This window comes from Pollicipes pollicipes, unplaced genomic scaffold, assembly GCF_011947565.3.
Source record: "Pollicipes pollicipes isolate AB1234 unplaced genomic scaffold, Ppol_2.1 Scaffold_3447;HRSCAF=4054_pilon_pilon_pilon, whole genome shotgun sequence".
Lineage (NCBI taxonomy): Eukaryota > Metazoa > Arthropoda > Thecostraca > Pollicipedomorpha > Pollicipedidae > Pollicipes > Pollicipes pollicipes.
Genome location: NW_023596297.1, coordinates 26123797 through 26144499, shown reverse-complemented (window position 1 = coordinate 26144499; position 20703 = coordinate 26123797). Strand labels below are relative to the sequence as shown.

The 20703-nt window shown below is 50.5% G+C and overlaps 1 protein-coding gene across 2 annotated transcripts; it reads right to left on the bottom strand.

Moving 5' to 3' along the window:
* Positions 1–8986: 8986 nt before the first annotated feature.
* LOC119091688 (battenin) lies at positions 8987–19808 on the bottom strand. 2 transcript variants are annotated; one of them, XM_037214508.1, is made up of 10 exons: positions 19718–19808; positions 17398–17506; positions 16445–16611; positions 15938–16062; positions 15305–15463; positions 14511–14654; positions 13370–13581; positions 11390–11517; positions 10794–10934; positions 8987–10040 (listed from the first exon to the last, which is right to left on the bottom strand). In XM_037214508.1, exons 2-10 carry the CDS (start codon positions 17459–17461, stop codon positions 9909–9911), a joined length of 1272 nt encoding a protein of 423 aa, XP_037070403.1. In that variant the 5' UTR covers positions 17462–17506; positions 19718–19808; the 3' UTR covers positions 8987–9908. The 2 variants fall into 2 exon arrangements, with proteins under 2 accessions (XP_037070403.1, XP_037070404.1); XM_037214509.1 differs by having other exon boundaries at positions 19649–19774.
* Positions 19809–20703: the final 895 nt, after the last annotated feature.

Sequence of the window (20703 nt, the reverse complement as noted above, 5' to 3'; positions counted from 1 at the left end):
GGTAGCTCTCCAAATGCAAGGCACAAATGGTGGCATGTGGAAGGTTTGGGTAAAAAGCCGAATGTACAAGACAATGACACACGTGGTAACATTCGAATGATCCTGCAAGTAGCATGTCACGTACCGAACATAAAAGGCGATACTTTGGGCTTTGACCAAATAGACCCGGTCTTACTTTCAAATGGAATACGCAGCACTCCATGGTAGTAGCTAAAAGGTCTTGAACAATTATGCACCGAGCTACAAACCAGATGTGCCGTGCGCGGAAGGTGAACCGGGGCGTGACAGTCTCCTAGTTAGTAATTTGGGCTTTCATCTGAACCGACCAAGGTGATGGCTAAAACTCAAGGCTTGACAGCTATGAACTGAATCCCGCGCTCTAACGTACTTCGAGTTTGCCTGGCGAGAATGCTGGAACATTTCAGATTGAAGTGCTGTGCATGTTTGCTTTATTATGGTTCTTAAGACCTAATCCAATGTATTCATTACATGAAGTTTTGGGATCAGCACCCACCCCTAAGAGCGTTTGTTGCGTGAATTCCGACTCTAACATCCGATCATCAAAGTCCTGGTCAACTGCAGTATGCTGCCGCATCGCAGTGACCGCTACGGTCCGACCTGCTCTCTGACGCCACCTGACCTTTAGCGCGGCACTCCTCCACGGGTGGGTGAATCGGGAGGTAGACGCCCCAGCCGTTTGAGCTATCGAAACAGACAGCTGACAATTCATAATGGACAATGCATTCAGCCTTTCCATGCATCGACGTGGAAATGACGTTATCAACCCTTTACGCATGTGTGAAGGGCACGTGGTTCCCTGAGCCCTAGGTTCCTGCGCTTTTATTGACACTTGGCCAGTCTAAAATCTTCGTAATTACCCAAACCGGCTACGTCTTGCAACTAAATTGTTTCAATCGCGTTGTTCTGGAAAATATGACACACAGAATATTAATAGGGAAGCGAGTAGGTTGCTCGCTGATAGGGTAACTAAGTTCATGTCAAACGAATGACTTTCGTTCATTGCCATGTTATGTTTCGATGAAATTGATACAGGCAGGACACACTAGCAATCATGATTATCTGCCAATGTGTAATCCTTACAGCCGCCTAGTGTGAAAGCCAGCCATCATCAAATATTTGTACTTAAGCACTGATTGACGGGTTAAAACGTCGCCTTAACCTGACAATGCTTTCACTGCGTGGCACCATTTAAACATGTCTTAAATTCACGAAATGGTTGCGTAATAGTCGGCCCAAATGAGGAGCTTTTAGTTTCAGCAATTTTGTACTATTTCGCTTTTATTCTTTTATCATATTACATGTCCCTTTTTGTTTGCACGGTGAATGGCAAAGGGATGTGGTGGGTATATGAGAATGTTCTGAGATATAAGGCATTGCATGGTCCCGTATTTTTATCACAGGTATCTCCCTTGGGTTATGAGTGTATATCTCCATCGATCTCATATCGTGCAGAACAGGTTACCTATGCCATATTTAGATATGCCGTGTAAATTTCCTGTCAGGTTGCGCCAAACGCACAGTTATTTCGCTACACACAGGTCGAAGAAAACTCACATTTGTTTATACATTAACTTATCAAAGGTGTCACCTGAGGTAATCAGAAGATCATGTAGATCCTGTGGATGGTCTTCACCATGAATGGCGAATGGTGTGCTTTAAATATTTCTAGGTTGGATTATCCGACGTGCAGAGATGTTATGAATCTTTTGACCATGCACCAGTGCGCTGTTTTCTCAATTAAGTGTCGCAACGTTTTCCTACGTGTGTTGTTTGTTCTGTCAAGCACAAGTTTGGGTACAAATCGTATACTGCAATATTGCTGTCTGCATGAGCTGCTGGAGTAGCATGACCTGGGCCACTGCTGACACCGGTTATAGCACAGCAATCAACATTACGGAATAGCAGCGAAGCTCAGAAAACGTGTTATAATACAGCTTTAAATGTCCCGTCCAACGCCTTTTTTGATTTGAGTTGTTTGCTTACCGACGGATAAAGCCAGAGAACTCAGTGCACCAATAGCTTTCATCCCCTTGGTCCAAATTGACACATCAAAGTGGCACCTGTCAATCTATCAATGTTCATTTGGCAGAGGTTTTCCAAGAGTTGTTTATAGCTGTTTTTCACATTCTGAAGTATTGTAATCAAGTTATAATCCATCCATGCAGACTAGTTTTTCAGAATTAACGTAATATGCAAGGCATAGAACGAAAGTTTACAAAGCAACGCAGACGTGCATCAGGATAAAATGACGACACTAGAGGTGAAGACAATACGCAGGTGCACACAAACTTTGCAAGTAAAAGTCGTTAGCCAGGGAATTTTCTGAAAAGCCAGTGCTGACAAGCACAGAGCAAGCGTCTTTCAGGCCCTCAGTGCTCTCAGGGCCGCTCGAAATAGTGTCGAACGCTCAGTGACGGCCGAGGTTACGAAGCTTAGAATTCAGGCTGTGCTAAGGACACTTTGTTGAGGAACAAAACCATCAAAGGTGCGGCTGGATTTGATGGATTATTTAACGCGCATGTAAATCTGGTGCATACGTTACGGCGTGCTACGTGTTGCTAAGTAGCGAGTAATCATGTGTGGAATGTTAACCAGTGTTGCTGTATGCATGTTCATCAGTGCAGTGTCTGTCATTAGGGCTGCCCTAGAGGCCACCATCAGTCACTGGCCGGGACAGTGCACGGTAGGAGTAGCACTGTCTGCCAGGTTGCCAGTGAGGTTTTTATGAGTGGTCCAGAGATGCATCTAGAGATTGAAAACTATCCGGTTTGTCAACTTGTCTTAGGTGAGACCTTCTCCGAGCCAGGATCCAGTCTCCAAGCTTTCTTAACTTTTCTCAGATTGCTCAATAGCTGTCATTACTACCTCAACAATGATCCCATTCTCAAGAAGGCTTAGGTCACCATTTAAAAAAAAAATAGGACAGCTGCAAGCTCAGTTTGGTCCGAACTTCCTCCCCGGCAAAGGTCGTCTGGGCTCAAAAATACAAGACAGCTGCCAGCTGATGCAGCAAAAAAGAGACCCGTGTGCTGCAGCCTAAGGGGAGTGTTCCAAATTTGTATGGGCTTTCCAACTGAAACATCCATCTTGAAGATCTTTTGGTGCGGTTCATAGCCTTTCCCTTCTTAAAGCCTGAACCAGCTTAATTTCTGAGCTACACATCCGCGAAGATGTGTAGACCTTTTAGGGTACACTTTTCCAAGGTCAGCCAGGCATCCATGACGCCACGATCACGTCACTCAAATCCTGCCTTTGGACATGCGGTGATCAAGACCAAGAAAAATATGATCGTCGAGCCGTTCATATCTGGCGTGCGTAAGCACGATTTCCAGATATAACGACCTTCAATGGGCTCTTAATCAATGTCGTGCAGTGTGCGCTGACGTAAACAAACAATGGCGTATTGATGAGCATAATTACTAGACGGAGAAATTGTGTCGTCTGGAGCAGCCTAGATACATGTGATGTGATAACCTCAATCGGCTCATCCTGTTTCTTTTTTAACGTTGCCATACGCAGGGACTGGCCTGTGCCCATCCATGGCCTTCTGGTCACGCACGCCACCAATCTTTGGTGCCGTGCAACGCCATCTCAAAAATTTAACTAAGCATATAATCTTTTGCTTTTTCGTTGGCGCTGCGCGAGTGCCACACGAGCGCTGCTTCAGCTTGGTCTCGTGCAGACACGACAAGTCACGATGCACTTCCTTCAGGTGACGTTCCTTGCTCCCAACACCGTATATGGTGCTGTTGTCAGCTTGTCGTATTACTGTGGAGTCGTTGATCTCAAATTCTCGTCCAATACCACTCAAAGGGAATGTTTCACGTTTAAAGGTATTGAAGCGAGCATCAGGTATGGTGAAACAGGCCCACCTTTAACTATTGGTATGATTCAATGTACGGTTATATATATATATATATATATATATATATATATATATATATATATATATATATATATGTGTGTGTGTGTGTGTGTGTGTGTGTGTGTGTGTGTATATAGATATGAAGATATATGTATATATACTTATAACTCCGCATTGACGAGCTTTTTATGCACCGTTCGAGTTTCCGGGCCCTTCTAGGCATTATCGTTTAGATTAAAGATAGTTCGTGCATAGTCGTCGTATATTCGTCAGTTTGTACATTCTTATGTTTTCGAGACCTCATCTCATCGTTGGAGAAGTCTGAATGGCACAGCAAATAGGTTTTGATTTTTCGGGATGACAATTTTGCATTATGATAGGAAAACGTTTTTTAGTACGGAGAAAACAAGTGGAGCATGGCAATTGAAGTAAAACAGAACCCTATGTCTACTTTGACACATGAAACGTGCACATGAGAGAAACACTTCAAAGACACGAACATATCGCCACAATCACATCAACAGTACTCGCCGTCCACCTCCTAATAACTCAATGGTTGTGCAAGAATTTGTTTGTCTGTTTAGGGCTGGAGAGAGTTCGTTAATTAATATACTTTCCCAAATGATTAGGCTTGTGCCATGACATGTTCCATTTCCCACGCATTAACTAGGTAAACACGTCATTGCCATGATTTCGCCATGCATCCCGATGGATCGCTGACCGACTAACTCACTCTTAAACCCACCGACCCCTGTTCTGGTGTATAACAGTCAGCGTGCATTAGGCACACGCTCTTTGACCGACGACATCGATCGGGGCGTCTTGACCTACGCGAACAAAAATTATTATCCTCGAAACGAAGTCTGTGGTCACCTGGTGTTCCCCAAAGTCCGCAACATGCATTACGGTGGGTGTCGTTCCGGCACCATTTTCGCCGCCCCGGCGTGTCCCCCTGCGCGTGGCGGGACTTCCCCGTGGCCGTGCCCGCCCGGTCGTCCCGCGCCCCCGCTCGGCCCCCGACTGGCCCGCCCGCCGTCGGGACAGTGAAATTGGCGTGATTGATGGCCCGCCTGTGCGGCACACGCATGTGAGTGGTGGTACCGCCGCGGGGGCCGGGCATGCCGAGTCGTTTTCACCCCGGGCCAGCGAGCCAGACGCGCCGCTGGCCCGGCCACGACCGCTGGGAAGTGCGGGTCGTAACCGGAGACCTCACCCGCGGTCCGTCCGTACGCAGCCGAGAGGCTTCACTGATCTCGAGTTGGGCACTCTCTCTCTTCTCGGGGTAAATGGAGGGCGGGTCAGATCCATTAGAGACTCGCTGGAGTGCATTAAAGACAGACTCACTCTGGTCTGCGAGACTCATTTAAGAAAAATCTCAGGATCTTTCCTTCACCAACTTTTGTTGGGAGCGTCATATCTAATTAGTTCAGCATGAAACATTTCGATGGGATTTAGAGCGAACTTTTTCGGCGGGATGTGTATTATTCAGGCTGTTCTAATATTTGCTGTGTGAATATTTTTTTTTAAAATCCTTAAGATCTAGATTTTCAGGGATTTCCTTTAGCAAATCCAGGAACCCTGTGGGGTCGGGATAACTGCGGAAAACTCAAATAACCAGTTAAAGATCTGGTTTCTTTGTGTGCTTAAGTCTGGCTGCTTCCACTGCTATGGGGCAACGCCAGCACCACAGCGCTACCTGCTGGTGACGCTGACACCTGACCAGTAATACCCTAACTGTATTGGAACCTGGCCAGTCTCCTCCCAGGAAAATGATGGACCGTGTGAGGTTTCTCTGCCGATGCTCGCCGCGTGGCAACGCAAAGGTAGTGCGGCTTTGTCTGCCGCCATCGCCGTGCGTCACGGGCTGAAGTTGCCCCATTCCTCGCGCAGCGGGTGCTGCTGGCACAACACAAACCCGCACATCCCCGTCCGCACGGCATCTGCGCTTTGACCGCAGTTGGCTCCTCGGTCTAGCTGCGAGCGCAGGCGCAGTCGGTTGGTGCGACCATCGAACTACGTGTCACAGCGCCATACTCCGGGTGCTGTAACGACGGTGGATGCCTGCCGGCTGGCTGTGTTGGTGGCATAGATATCCGCAGATGAATTCGTACCAGATTTCGCTGGCATCGGCTGGTTGGCTGGCAGATACATGTCTGTTGTGGTGTTCTTTATTAAGGCCGGCGGCAGCCTTTTGGGGCGCGCATATGGCGCAGTCATGTTGTCGATGAATATAAAGAATGTAGCAAGGAATCGATGATTAAAAAGAAGCTTGGAATATCACCCAAAGATCTTTAACAAGAGGGGCAGTATGACATTAAAAAAGCTGGAACGATGACATGGTATCTAGGCCGTCTTCAAGTTTGTAGCTACTGGGTGGCAAGCGATCTCAAGCTCCTCATTCTGGTCTCATTTAATTGATTGAATTCATCAATGACCCGTCAGTTCATCGACGAAGTTCTGCTTCACTTAATAAATTGAACTGTTTAGGTTTCATCATTATTTTGAACCTTTGTTCATTTTTGTTGATTTACGAACTACAAATGTGCTTGTGATGACTTTTGCAAACTCGGTCGACACGTGGCGCATTTGAATACTATTCAACCTGAACTTATTGGCGAGCGCTCTAAAAAGAGTCAGCTGGGAACAATGGCTGCAACACCAGACATCAATGATTCGGAGCAATTTCATGTCATTGGGAGAGGCTGGGGGGGGGGGGGGGAGGGGGAAGACTCAAGCAGATATTTGAGCAGGTGATAATGGAAGGCTTGGTGTTAGTGTCGACTGCCGGGGCGCACTTGTCTTGATTTGTCTCCACGGACCACGAACGGTAACCACAAGACGTCTCCGGGTCCGAGGCGGTATCTCCAGCCGCTTCGAATGTGCTACGAATGAGCCAGATCAGAGGTGAAACTCAGCGCTGGACGGAAGCACTAGCACGTGCGGACACATGTGACAAGCCACTCACACCCCAACATACACACTCCTCCCACACACACACACACAGACACACGCGCACATACGCGCGCACGCACGTGTAGTGCTCAATGTATGGGAAACGCATGCCATGCCATGCCATGCCATGCCATGAATTCATGCAGCCTTCTTTCTCGTTGTGTAAGTGCCTGTGCATTTGTGCTGTGTACGTATGAGCGTACCTGCCAATCATTGCCTCTGTGTACCAGTGTATCGCATTGATCTCATTGTAGTAGCGATGCTATGCGTGCTTTTATAGCAGAATGCTCCAATGCATGCGGTTGTTTAGTAACATTTGGTGAAACAGATTTTCGATGAGGAATGAACAGGCCTTCTGATGGTTGTTTTGCTTGGGCGGCTGATTTTGCATCGTAATGCCATGACACCAACTGCCCTTATTTACGGATTTTAATTCCCGATATTGCTTCCCTGGGGCACCTCATGCATGATGTATTATGAACCATCTGATGCCGGCGGGTCATATCCCACATGCTTTGGAGCTGCTGGGATCGATTGGGGGCTACCGAACGTCAGGCGCTCGGGCGATCCCTGCTGGATATGGTCCAACGTGGCCATCCGGTGTCATGAGTTGAAAGCCGGACTGATTGCTACCTGTTGGGACGAGGGAAATACCCTTGGTGGTTCCACCTAGCGGTAATAATTAAAACTAGTAGTTGATGAACTGTCGTTCATTCAGCGATCATCACACGTTGTGACCGCTGAATGATGTTATCACTGGATGTGGTAAATTCATGGGTTTTCAAAAAGTGCTTCAAAAGGTCTTACGGCAGCGGGTTATCACAGGAAACTTGTAAGGAGCTTTTACTGGGGATGAAAGCTTGGCAACGGGGGAGTGGATGATTTTTTTCGGTCGTGATCCCGGAAATACTTTTAAGCCGAATAAATAGCATGACTACTATGCTCTGTTTAAGCACTGCTGCTTTCTCTTCGTGCATGATTTCACGTGGTCGACCCAGCTTTGCTTTGCAGGTCATGCTTTTTGGCATACGTATTATCTAATTTCCCAAAAAAGGATGCGTCTCAGCATGATTTCCAATGGGGAGGCAAAATTTCACAATTGGGAAGGCATTTTGAGTCAGAGTTGACATCTGAAGCTAACATGCTTAAATATGGACAGGCCCCAGGCTGATCAGCGTTTTGAGGTTGACTGCACGGCTAGTAGTCCCCCAAATATCAAACGTGTTGGGATTTCGCCGCCTTCGGTTCAAGAGATGAGCTATAATAGCAGCATGTCAGACATATACAAATTGAGAAGCTTCGAACACTTCTTACCAAAAGCATGTGACCGAAACCCTAAGACAGGAATGTCTTCTAAAAAACGAAGTCGCTGAATGTCATTCCTCCCTTCAGGTGCTTCCGCCCGAGCCTTACCCCCGGCCGTCGGCGGCGGTCACCGCCCTGGCGTGGCCCGCCCTGCCTGGCCCGTCAACGGCGGCCACCGCTCTGGCCTGGCCCGTCATCGGCGGCCACCGCCCTGGCCTGGCCCGTCATCGGCGGGCATCACCCGGACTGGCTGTGAACTCAGCGTTGCCGTATGTTTGTGAATCGGCACCACCACTCAAATAAAGCAAGGCCCCCAGTCGCACCAGTCCGACTCTGTTGTGACATACTGTAGCAAGTTATCCTAATTCGGCTATTTATCGTGTCCTTGAGTGCGTTTTTAGTTGAGGACGTTTAACGCGCCCTTCTTGCTGATGGAGATAAATGAAGTGCTCTTGGGCCTTGTCCGACCTTTATGTCTGACCTGATGCTGGCGTATTCTTTACAAGGTCAAGCAGGTTGAAACAATACCGATGTTTGACACCTGGGCCAGTTTTCAACCACCAAGCACGCAGAATGCAGCATACTGACGGACGAAAAGCCCTCTCGGCATCATCGGACTGCTGTGAACTAGGGTCACTTCCCGATAACAAGTTGTGTGGCCTAGGCAGCAATGGTACTAACATTTACAATTAACCGTAGGACTCAACTTGGCTTCTCATAAAAGTTTGTGATGACAAAGTTGTTCTTTCAGAATTAGCTTGGCGTGCGACGTCATAAGTTCCTTGAAGTAACCAAAACCAGTGGGTTTTGGTCCGCGAAACTCTATCAATATGAGTAGGCGGAGTCGGTATATTAGTTCCACAGACAGGGAGTCCCCATCCAGTCATTTACAGAGGCTAGATGCGCAGTCAGTGCCAAGCTATCGTCGCGATATAACGTACTAAGGTTGATCAAATTAACAACTGCACCGCTGCTTTTTACGGCACCTTGCCAGGCGCCATGAGCCTTGCCAATATTAAACAAATGACTGATGCATGCACGCAAAGCATGCGGCATTATATCCGCGTGGAAAATGTATAACGGAATAATACATACAAAGCACATGCCAATATATTCATGGTCCACACCACAAATATAAAACAGCTAGACGCAGAACCGGTCTTTACGAACCTTCGCGAACGAAAATGTATTAACGGACAGAGGTCAAACCGATCAATGTTGGAATTATAAGACAGGAGACACCGTAGGCACCGACTCAATCACATTTGTGAAAAGATCACAGCGCGAGTTGTGTAGTCATTTACAACAATGCAACATTTTAAAACACAAGTTTACTTCTCCGAACCCACACACAACCGCTACACAGCGTACTAAGTGATGGCGTCATGGCGGCTCACAACAGAGACACAGGGAAGACATCTCAGACCGTCAGGTACGTCGGGGATGTGTGGTTCATCATTTCGTTGATGCTCCACCAAATAACTACAGCGTCTGCCTTGCAGCGCGCGTCCGTAGAACAACGCTTTTACTTCCAGTGACTTAAAACAGACGTTGAACACAACGCGAGGAGGTACGGCGTGGAGCGCGCTAGCTCCACGTCACTCCGAGACGCCGGCTCGCCACCGCCAGGGCGGACGTCCGCCCGGCAATCCTGGAGGATACCAGCTGTGCGCTCCCGCAGCGGGCTCGAGCCAGCTGGTCCCGCGGAGGTGCCGTGTCTGTGGGTGCCGCCGAGGACGGCCGTTCGGCGGCGCGCACGGCCGTGTCACTGGCGCGGCCCCGGCAGCCGGCAGAGGGCATTGTGCACGGGCAGCGAGACGGCTCCAGCCACCGCCACGCCCATCGAGTCGGCCAGCGACACCGTGCCCAGGATAAACTCGCGCTCGCGGCTGAGGAACTGCCGGCCACAGGCGACGTTCGGTCAACGGTGGCCAAGAGGCCTCGCGGCACTCGCCGACCGGCGGCCGCGCCACTCTCATTGTGGTTCGCTTGGAATCCGATATGCATGAATACACATCATATATATATATATATATATATATATATATATATATATATATATATATATATATGACGCACACCAGTTGGTGTCTTGTTCATATGATAAAACTGGTTTCCATACGAACAGAATAGGATTAATTTGATTCCTCACATATAGGGAATTGCCAACAAAAATTCGATCAAACACGTTGTGCGAATGGGACCAGACTATTCGGTACAATGAGCACAGTGTGAGTGCGGCATACACGTACAGCGCCCGAGCGACGGTCGCCGCGTTCGACTGAAGCGAAGACGCCCAGTCAACCACTCCCGGGTTTAGCGGACAACTCCTGTGTCGGTCCGTCGTGTCAGTAGTACCGAAGTCTCGAGTCTGAACATGCCAAACACAGCCACAAAGCCAAACACAAAGTACGTGTAGGCCACAAAGCGGCAAAACGCCTGGCGCCCTCCCACCTGAGCTGCGTGGACGGCAGGGACGGCTTGGAGAAGCCTGCAGAGAGTGGCGCCATCCAGACTCCGTCATAATGTCCAGTGATGTCCCGGGCCTCCTTCGCCTCCCCCCCCCCCCCCCTCCCCCTACCTCGCCTTGCCAGTGACCACGGACAGCGACGTGCCGGACGAGGGGTGGCGCAGGGTCTCGCCCACACACCTGGTGGTAGACGGCGTAGAAGGTGTTGACGTAGGCGGCGCCGCCGAGCAGGCCCTCCCACAGCACGAGCAGCGCCACCAGCCAGAAACTGGGCACGAAGAGGAAGTACGCCTCGCAGAAGAAGAACGTCGCGTTGACGCACTGAAGCGGGAGTGGTTACAGTGAGAGCCATGTGTTCCGATCACGAGGAGGGGTGTTACGAGGAATTACATGAGAGTGACCTCCGTTCAAACTACCCGTGGTGAAGGTAGCTAGAACAAGCAACACTGTTGCCATGCCTCACGTGCCCTAGTCTGTCAGCACGCAAGGCATCTGAGCTGGCCGTTCGATGATTAAGGTGTGGGTCGTCTCTTCTGTCTCCGAAATCAGCATGCCCCATTTCTCATAACGGACTAATCACAAGCCAGTAAGTTTAACCACGCAACGGACGGTATACTGGCGGACCGCCCCTTTCTCGAATGTAAAACTGCTCACAACCAGCATCGGAGGGACCAGGGAAACGTGCTCCAAGGACAGGGAGCAGAACAATGGGTCATGCGTCAATGAACAGCGGGTGAGCATACGCCCGGCCGGCCACGAGCGCGAGGGGCGCGCACCTGCAGCACGGTCAGGACCCATATCCGGCGGATGTGGAAGAGGTTGACGGACGAGCGCGAGACGAACACGCCGATCTGGTATATCACCTGCAGCCAGCGGTACTGTTCGCTGTGCGACAGCCAGATATCTGCCGGACGGAGGCGCCGCGTCACGACGATCGGATCATCTGCGGCGCTCCCCGCCACACGCCGCCCAAGGCGGCCCGCACACAGTGGCACGGAACGCAGCGACGCCCGCCGCATCCAGCGCTGGAAATACGGAGATGACGCTGCGGCGGGCTTCTATTATTCTATCAGCTGACCACGGCGATGATCAAATAGCAGAGACGCTGAAAGATCATCCGTATCTCGGACGGTGATACCCGCGCCACCGAAGCCCGCCCGTGCTGTTAAACACCTGCATCCAAGGCTAGGAACTGCCGGTAAAATGTCGATTAAGAGTTCAGAGTCCTTGTGCTCAGTTATCAACCTTCGGTATCCCAGCACGTACAGGTTAAATGACGTCATAAGGCAATTATTGGTTATATTAACAGCACTTGAGGTTTTAAGCTGTGATTATGGTCGCGAGTCAACTTGCTTACCTGAAGGAGTATATGAAATTTCAACTGTCCGCCCAGATATACCCATTGTGTGATACCCCCATTGTGATCGTGCTCTGGGACAACTGCACCCAGGCAGTCTCGACCATGTCCAGCTAAGGGCTATGAAAGCCATGGTCCGTGCATCAGGGCGTCCCGCCGGGGGTCGCAAACCTGCGCCGTATCAGGTCAACACACGGCTGGAGCCGCCGCAAAGGTTCGGGACATGGAGCGAAACGCTTCCGTACGCTCATGAGGGGCAAAAGAGTGCGACACTTTTTGTGCATTTCACTCATTGTAAGATCAGACGCATACGATTTGATCAGCAACACCAGCTTTCTCGAAATTCTGCTGACTAGCTCAAAATTTCGATTCGAAGTAGCCGCGCCTGCGGAAGAAATCTCATTGGACTCCCTGCTCACCATTATAAGAGTGATACACGTCATTTGTCTTGTTCAAAGTTGTGTGTTCTGTAATGTTTACAACACACTAGTCTGTCAAAAGATTTGCGTGCAAAATGCCACGAAAGCTTGGAACACTCTGTTAAGACGGGAAAACATTAACATGAGGCTATCATTTCGCGAATTCAACGACACGTTAATTGTCATGGTGCTATGGCTTTGCTTTCTCCCCCATGGCATTTTCTACAATGTCTTTTTTCGAGGTGCACCTTGGCTTTGGGAAACGGATTATCACATGGTCCATAGTAGTTCACTGGTTCAAATTTCAACCAACGCGCTTCTTTTGCCAATCACAAAAGTTCATTTATAGTGACGCTATTCAGTAACAGCTGACAGCGGACCGCCAACGGATTCCACCGTCGTCATGACGACGGCTGTCGCGACAGCGCGAAGAAGCGTAGTGCTGTTACAAAGTGAGCGTAATTTGGGTTTGTCTTGATGGTGCTGCAGCGACACTACACAATGCTATTATTACACGTACTGGCTCTGAGGTTTCAATAGTGTGTGGTTTTGAAATATGTCCCGAAGGTAAGACACTCCCTTTAATCGTCTGACCTTACTGTAATGTTGGTAACTTTGCCTGATCGGTCTCGCTCATTGCTAAATACGGAAGTCAACTTAATGATTTCCCTAGAGTCACCCTGAGCTTTTATTGAATACTGGCGAGTTATTACCATGGAGTCTAGGTATGCCCAGTTCCCTTTTGCACAGTCAAGAATGTCTCGCTTTAACGACGGGAGACCAATTAATCATTTACCACCCCTGAGGACACACTAACATGCAACAGGGTTATGCGAATCCCGACCCAGAGCCTGCAATGGTCTGCAACGAACGGAATGTGAACGCTTCCTTCAGACGGCCAGTCCGCACGCGCCACGATGACGTCACATCCCTGCAGAGAGCACACCGTCCGAGGCCGCGCGCCGGGCGAACACACGTACCCCGGAACCAGATGAGCTCTACCAGGCCCTGGTTGATGAAGTATTCGGCCGTGTAGACCAGGCCTAGCGGCACCATGAACACGGGCAGCTGGCGGAGCAGCGCCAGCTTCTCGCGGGTGCGTAGCGGGGCCGGCGGCGGCCTGGCGTCAGGCTGCGGCGCCGGACGACAGCAGACGGCGTGCGACGGCGGGTGGCGCAGCAGCACCACGTATCTGGCAGGTGCGGAGCTTGAGGTCAGCCACACTCGAAGTCAGGACAGGACGGGACAGGCGGGGTCTGGCGGTCAGTACCGGGCGGAGCAGGCGGGGTCAGGGGGTCAGGACAGAACGGGGCAGGCGGGCTATGGCGGCCAGTACAGGGTGGGGCAGGCGAGGTATGGCAGTCAGTACCGGGCGGGGCCGACGGGGTCTGGCGGTCAGTACAGGGCGGAGCAGGCGGGGCCTGGCGACCAGGACAGGACAGGGCAGGCGGGCTATAGCAATCCGTACAGGGCGAGGCCGACGGGGTCTGGCGGTCAGTACAGGGCGGAGTAGGCGGGGTCTGGCGGTCAGTACAGGGCGGGGCCGACGGGGTCTGGCGGTCAGTACAAGGTGGGGCAGGCGGCCGGCATCTCGACGACATTGGCTCATCCCAGACAGAAGAACCCTGTCCACCGCTAAATATACCGGACGACGAGCGAACTGTTCCGATAATTTAAAACGGTCGGCAGATGCGTTGTTGGCGACCTATTACTAAGTGCACTGCTGTTCCGGCCGCGTATCTGTTATGAGCCATGCAGCTGATGAGGCTGCATGTATCACATAAAAAGCGCAGTTGTTGAGACACAAGACATCGCCACCATAAAACCAGATCGTCACCATGAACCCTGACTACCACTATGAACCCTGACCACCACCATGAACCCTGACCGCCACCTTAAACCCTGATCACCTCCACGAACCCTGACCACCACCATGAACCCTGACCACCACCATGGATCCGCAGGATGGGGGATGGGGGCGCAGTCAGTACAGCCGGCAGACCGGCGCAGCGGCTCCTTGAGACATCAACACGACACACCGGGAGAAGGCGCCCCCCAGCGCCGACCGATCCGGCGCCAGGCCGCCGCGCCAGTCGGCCGGCGGCACCCGAGCGTGCTCACGTGAACACCATGACGGCCGGGCAGGTCAGCATGACGAAGAGCGTGGTGCGCGGCGAGAGGCCCACGCTGATGAGCGCCGCGTAGCTGAACGAGCCGAGCACGCCCGAGAAGCCCGTGCCGCTGGACCAGGTGGAGACCACGTCACTGCGGAACAGATGGCGCCAGGTCAGAGGCGGCGCGGCTCCTGAAGCCACTGAATGCCGCAGTCGGCCGTCAGCTGACCACTGGACCGGCCAGATGACGTCACCGGCGTCACTGGCCCGCATCGGTGGCTCGACTCCCCAATAAATACGAGGGACTGAACTAGTCCAAGGCATGCACATGCTATCATACAGATCAAATGCTACGCTTTGCTTTCCTTGTTACGGAAAAACGTCTTCAGCTCAAGGAAACATTTTGCCGTTCACCGGCGTCTGAAGACCACACGATGGGGTTAAGGCTGGCGTAACAATACTGCTTAACGTAGGAGCTGATCTTACAAATGCATCCAATTAAAACGCTCGGATCAAATATTTTAAAAAGAAAATAAAAGTGTATGTCTCGTCTAACACCTCACTGCAGCCTCACTGCAAACATGGGTGTGATATTCATTTGTCTGCATTACTAAACAGGGTGCGCGGCTGATTTTGTTCTGAACATCTGGAGCTGGAGCCACAGCTATTCTCACAGAGGAACAATGGAACTTCGAAACAGCTGGTGGAGCCCGGAACTAACCCGCGACAGCAGCCTTTTTAATTTCGACAAGAGTCGTAACTGCTCACGAGGGCAGACCGTCCCGGTAGGCCACCGCTCACCTATGGAAATGGGCTGTGTAGGCCAGGAAGGTGACCTCGCCTATGCCGCTGGAGAGCGATGCGCACACCACGCCCGTGTAGGCCATGACCGAGTCCACCGAAGAGGCCACCAGGACGAAGGACAAGGCGGAGAGCAGCACCGTCACCAGCACCCGCACACTGCAGACAAGGGTCATTGTACACACGAATAAAATACACGACAGAGGGCAACACTGACGCTGTCACGCGCATGCCGTAAACAGTGTACACCAGTTACAAGGAAATACTACATACAGGACAAGGAAGGCTACAGCACTTTGTGATGCTATTAGTGGAAACCCGCACACATCGGCCTGACGGGAATGCACGGTCCCTTCACTCCACAGACGCTATTTTCCATCCAGCACCTCAAATGTGGTCACTATCGACCCAGCGGCAAGTTGGGGCAGGAACGTGTTTTCCACGATTCCGACAACACAAATCTTTGCCATAACCTGATGCTCCCACTGCTCACTCTGCTTGTCAGAGCACATAACGAGCACGAGCAGCCACGCGGCTAACTGGAACAAAGCCTAGGCAAGGATTTCAGGAGTCATCTCCCAAACCGGGCACAATCCCGGTAGCCAGCGGCCGCCGGTCCGCACGCGCACTCACTGCGTGTTCACGTTAACGGCCGGCGAGACGGCCTTGGCGACCAGCGCAGGCAGGATGTCGGCCAGCAGGATGGCGCCCGTGGAGGTGGGGTTACAGTCACGACCTGTGTCATCCACCACACGCATCTGCAACGGCAGGCGTGCGCGGTGGGGGTTCGACGAGCCATCACCTCTCCGAAGCACGCCAGCCTGCCATGCGCTCCGTTCCATTCGAGTCGCCTGAATATTATGCGAATTTAGCGGCGTTGATCTGCCGGTTCAGTTCATCCAGCACGGCACCACGCTCAGAAAGAGCAACCATGGCCCATACAACACATTATCAGTGCAAAGCCACACGCTGCAGACGGAAAGCAAGCCACGGCAGCGCGCGACAACGCACCGCGGAACTGAGATTTCAGTCCGTGCGCCACGCATCGGGTGAACGTCAACACCATCCGTTTACGGGGTGACAACAGCCAGAGGATGCACACCGCCGCGGCCGGCACCGGGCACGGCGCCCCTCACCCACCGCATGGAAGCCGCCGTCCAGGATGTCGTGCGCGGCGCTCAGCATGATGACGTAGGCATAATTGTTGCAGAGTCCGAGCAGCCAGAAGGCGGCCAGGCTGCGCCAGCTGCGGACGGGCGTCGGCTCGTCCGAGGCCGGCCGGGACTCGTCCGCGGCCAGCACCAGCTCTGGGGACAGTGGCGGCGGATGACGGCAGGCCACAACGGTTGCTGGCAGCAGGTCACACGGGCTGAGCGGCAGCAGATCATACGGGCTCAGCGGCAACAAGTCACACGGACCCAGGGGCAGCAGGTCGCACAGGCCCAGCAGCAGCACGTCACACGGGCTGAGCGGCAGCAGGTCACACAGGCTGAGCAACAGCAGGTCGCACGGGCTCAGCGGCAGCAGGTCACACGGACTCATATCATCAGCATCGTGATCACATCAGCCGAGATGCAATGCAGCATCTATAACGAGGCACAGAAGCGAGGGAGGGGGAATTTGGTAAACCACAGGTGAAAGAAGCTTAGCACTTCACACATGCAGCATGTCTCAAACAAGCATGGAACACAGGGACGAGACGTTCACGGGTCACTGGGGGCACCAGTGCACGGCAAAACGCACGAGCCGCAGGCGGCGTGCGCGGACAGGTGTGGTCGGCGCGGCGCCGGGAGGCCCCGTACCCCTGCCGCTGAATGGGGGGGGGGGGGGGCGCCAGCTGCGTGGCACCGCCAGGCACGGACACGATGTGGCGTCGACAGGCTGCGCCGGCACTCACCGGCCGCGCAGCCGCCGGCGCCCGGCATAGCCAGCACAGAGAGACCCCGCACACCACCGGCCTGCGCGGACGGCGGCCACACTTCCCACGCCGGGCAGAGTGCCACCCCCAGCCAGCTATCTATCAGTGCCACGCTATCTGCACAGAGGCGTGCAGGTTCGTGTCACGTGACTTCGGGTCCCGACAGTTTGTTTACCCTCTTCTGAGGAGCATGGTGACGAAGTGGCCAGACTTGAGTACTGCTGAAGAACTATTGGCATTGGGGCCTCTAGTTGAAATATGGTGGGTGTCAGCTATGGCGTTTTCTGTGAAAGACAGTATTATTTCATCAATTCATCAGAACTATTGCCTTAATTCAAGCAGATAAAAAATTCACATTTTCAGTTCAAGTGTGTCAGCGAGGCAGATTCTTCATAGTTTGTCAGAATGTGTGCTGCACTGTGTGTACAGATGATATCAGCTGAACATTATGAGGTACTTCACTGGCAGGTAACTACCATACCTTTGTCAAATATCATACTGATAAATGCACTTTTTGATTTAACCTTCAACTTCTTGTTGAATGTGATGAGAATGGTTACAACTAAAACAAAAAATATGTTGTTCTGCTTGTCATTTGTCACATAACTTCTCTAGCACAACTGTTTACAACTTGTGGAAATTCTATGCCAGCCATAACTTTGCTCCAACATGCTGCACCATTTTTGACTGATTCTATTTAAAACATGTCAAAATAATTAGGAATGCTTCCCACTTTAGCACCTGCAGAATTTCCCAAATATACCACAGCAAAGAGCCTCCCACAGATAAATGCAGCAGTCACAAAAGCCACATGTCCAATCTTATGCACACTTACATTACTTATTGATATCCTGCCAGCCCCAAAACATCAAAGCACTTTCAACATGGTAATCCATCTTTGGTAGCAGATCTCAGCACATCCTGGGATATGTAGCATCAAGCAACTAGAGCAGTCTTGATCCATCCCTGAAACTGGTGGGTTGATTGCACCAAATTGACATGCAGTGTGTAGTCCTGCCCTCTTTAAGCCACAAATGTCACATTGGATGAGTTTAAGGTCACTGATGATGTCGTATGTGCAGGTGTCATGGGGGGGGGATCTCCAGATGGGTTGATGCTCAGCCAGGCTGAGCATCAACACATCTGGATATCACTTGCTATCCAGAATATGTAACAGCAAGGAAGACAAAAAGACAGTGCAGGACTTAAAAGAATAAGCTGCAACATTATATAAGCCTTCTTAATTAAATGTGCATTTTTAGTGTGGTTAGCTCAATTAAAGCTTGGTTTAGACAATCTATCCTTTCATAAACATGGATGAAAAGAGCAAGCATTTGAAAACCATCAAAAGATGCAGAGTAATAGCCACATGTTGGATATATAATTGTGTACTGCTTGATTAACTCATAATTTAATTATGAGCCCCACTCCCATCCAACCACACTGAGCCTGGTGACCTCCCAACAATGCTGGAGGCACTAATTCCTTGACTTTCTCCCATGATGGGGCATCATTTCATATACTCCCGGGGGGCCTAAGCCTCCAATGCTAATCCTTCCCCCCTTCCCCCCCCCAGCTCCTCTCAGCCCCCATGATGCCTATGCGCAAAGAGGGAATAGTGGGCCAAATAAATGCAGAACACTTATCTTAGCCCTTAGCATAAGGGGCAATAGGTCCCTAAACATGTCACTATAACTATCATGTCACTTTTGTACCAAATAGTATTGTATAGGTACCCAGTGTTTTGTTATGCAAACTCCTTCATATGTTAAGCCAGTCTGCAAATGTTTGACAGCTGTTTAAAATAATCATACCCGGATTGGAATAAGGAACAATTGACTGCAATATGTGGCAGCCTTAAAAAGTATACTGCAGTGGTTATACAACACTATCAGCAATAATGGGAGCTATCAGTGATCCCTTCCTAAGATGTACTAAGCTGTTTCCCTGTGAATCACTCCACATTTTTAGCTTTTACAGAAAGGCAGCTTGCACTAATTTTATAACATGAAAACAATTTGAATGCATGGAACATTTTTTAATGTTTTTAAAATCCTGATGTCAAGAATTAACACAAGGGGAGAAATCAGGTTTGTGGGGAGGCTAGGTCAACTGTTCTGACTGGCTTTCACTGCATTCACAGAGGCATTTCCATGTATAAATGAAATGCATGTCACTGTGAACCTGTTGAGTTGAGAAATTGGTCACACTTCTTTAAGGAAGGTATCATTCATTGCTCAGCAAGAAAAGACCAGCAATACAACCCTTGCCAGTTAAAGCATCATTTGTCTTCTACCACAAACATAATACAAAGTGAGAAGCAAGGAATAGCACAAAGCGGCAAAGCAAAAATTAGGGTAGAGTGGCGATGGCAAATAGCGCATCTAAACACCAACTATCATTGAAACGCGTTCGCCAATACGTACGCTTATGTCCAGCTCGTACTCTAAGCCTTCAGCACCTAGCTGCAAAAAATGTTTTTCTTTTAGACGTACCGGCTCATGTGAGATGTTCGGCGCCTTAATCGTGCGTATCAAGATTCTAAAATATGAGTACTAATTAGCCAACTGATTCCTCCAATCAGCCCCATCTTTTTCCTCAGCCCCACAGAGAAAATAGCCTTTCCGTCACTTTTGAGTTCTGTGCGTCATTATCGAAGGTGCTACCATATTAATTTTTCTCTCTACTTTTTTGGCCATTGCAGGTCCTTTTCCCCAACGAGCAAACGGGCAGTCAGCGGTCCGTTCATTAAACGTTCGTCCGAGATTTTGTGCTCATTGTGCTCAGGAGATAAAACTGCATCTGTATGCAAATTTTCGGGCCAATTTGAGGAGTCGGCTGAATCGTGAATATGAACCCGAATCTGAATGTCAATGAGGTGCCAACTTGACGAACGTGTTTGTCAAGCCCCGACAACGATACCAATGAACAGTTTGTTTCTTCCCAGATTTAGCTCACTCTGTTCTCGGAGTCAGACTGCAGGCCAAATATTTTGGGGGACTGGAGCCCCTGAATGAAAAGGAAACTGCACACCCGCCAAATGTCAGTCATTGTCAGGCATGTCTTCATAGTTAGGTACTGGTGTCAAGTGTGGCCTAGCACACACATGACAAAGATGCTCTTATGTTTCTGTATGCTCAAAACACAAAAATACACCATTGTGCTCAAATTGGAATAAGAAACACGTCTGTTTAAGTTTTTTGGCGCCGCAAAGAACTTAATTGCATGTACAATGCTGCAAAGCTGAAAAGTGTAATTATCTTGAAAGTGCGACATTGGAACTGCCATAATGGGCTCAATTGTTAAACCAACAGCTTAAAAACTAGCACCAGTCGCGAAATGCCATTGAGACCAAACCAATGGTGCTTTCTGCCAATTATGATTGCAAACGCGAGGGAGTTCGCATGCTTCGCCCATCAGTCCGTGTTAGAAAAACGGTGAATCAGGGCGAGGATTACGAGCCAATCTTCTGCTTTGATGA

Bases quoted from the DNA above. Each gene is read 5' to 3' on its own strand.
- LOC119091688 (XM_037214508.1), bottom strand. From the start codon at position 17,461: ATGCCAATAGTTCTTCAGCAGTACTCAAGTCTGGCCACTTCGTCACCA. The intron at 15,464-15,937 runs GTGAGTGCGCGT...CCTTGTCTGCAG, and splicing joins GCCGTTAACGTGAACACGCA to TGTGCGGGTGCTGGTGACGG. The intron at 11,518-13,369 runs GTACGTGTGTTC...TCCGTCCGGCAG, and splicing joins AGAGCTCATCTGGTTCCGGG to ATATCTGGCTGTCGCACAGC.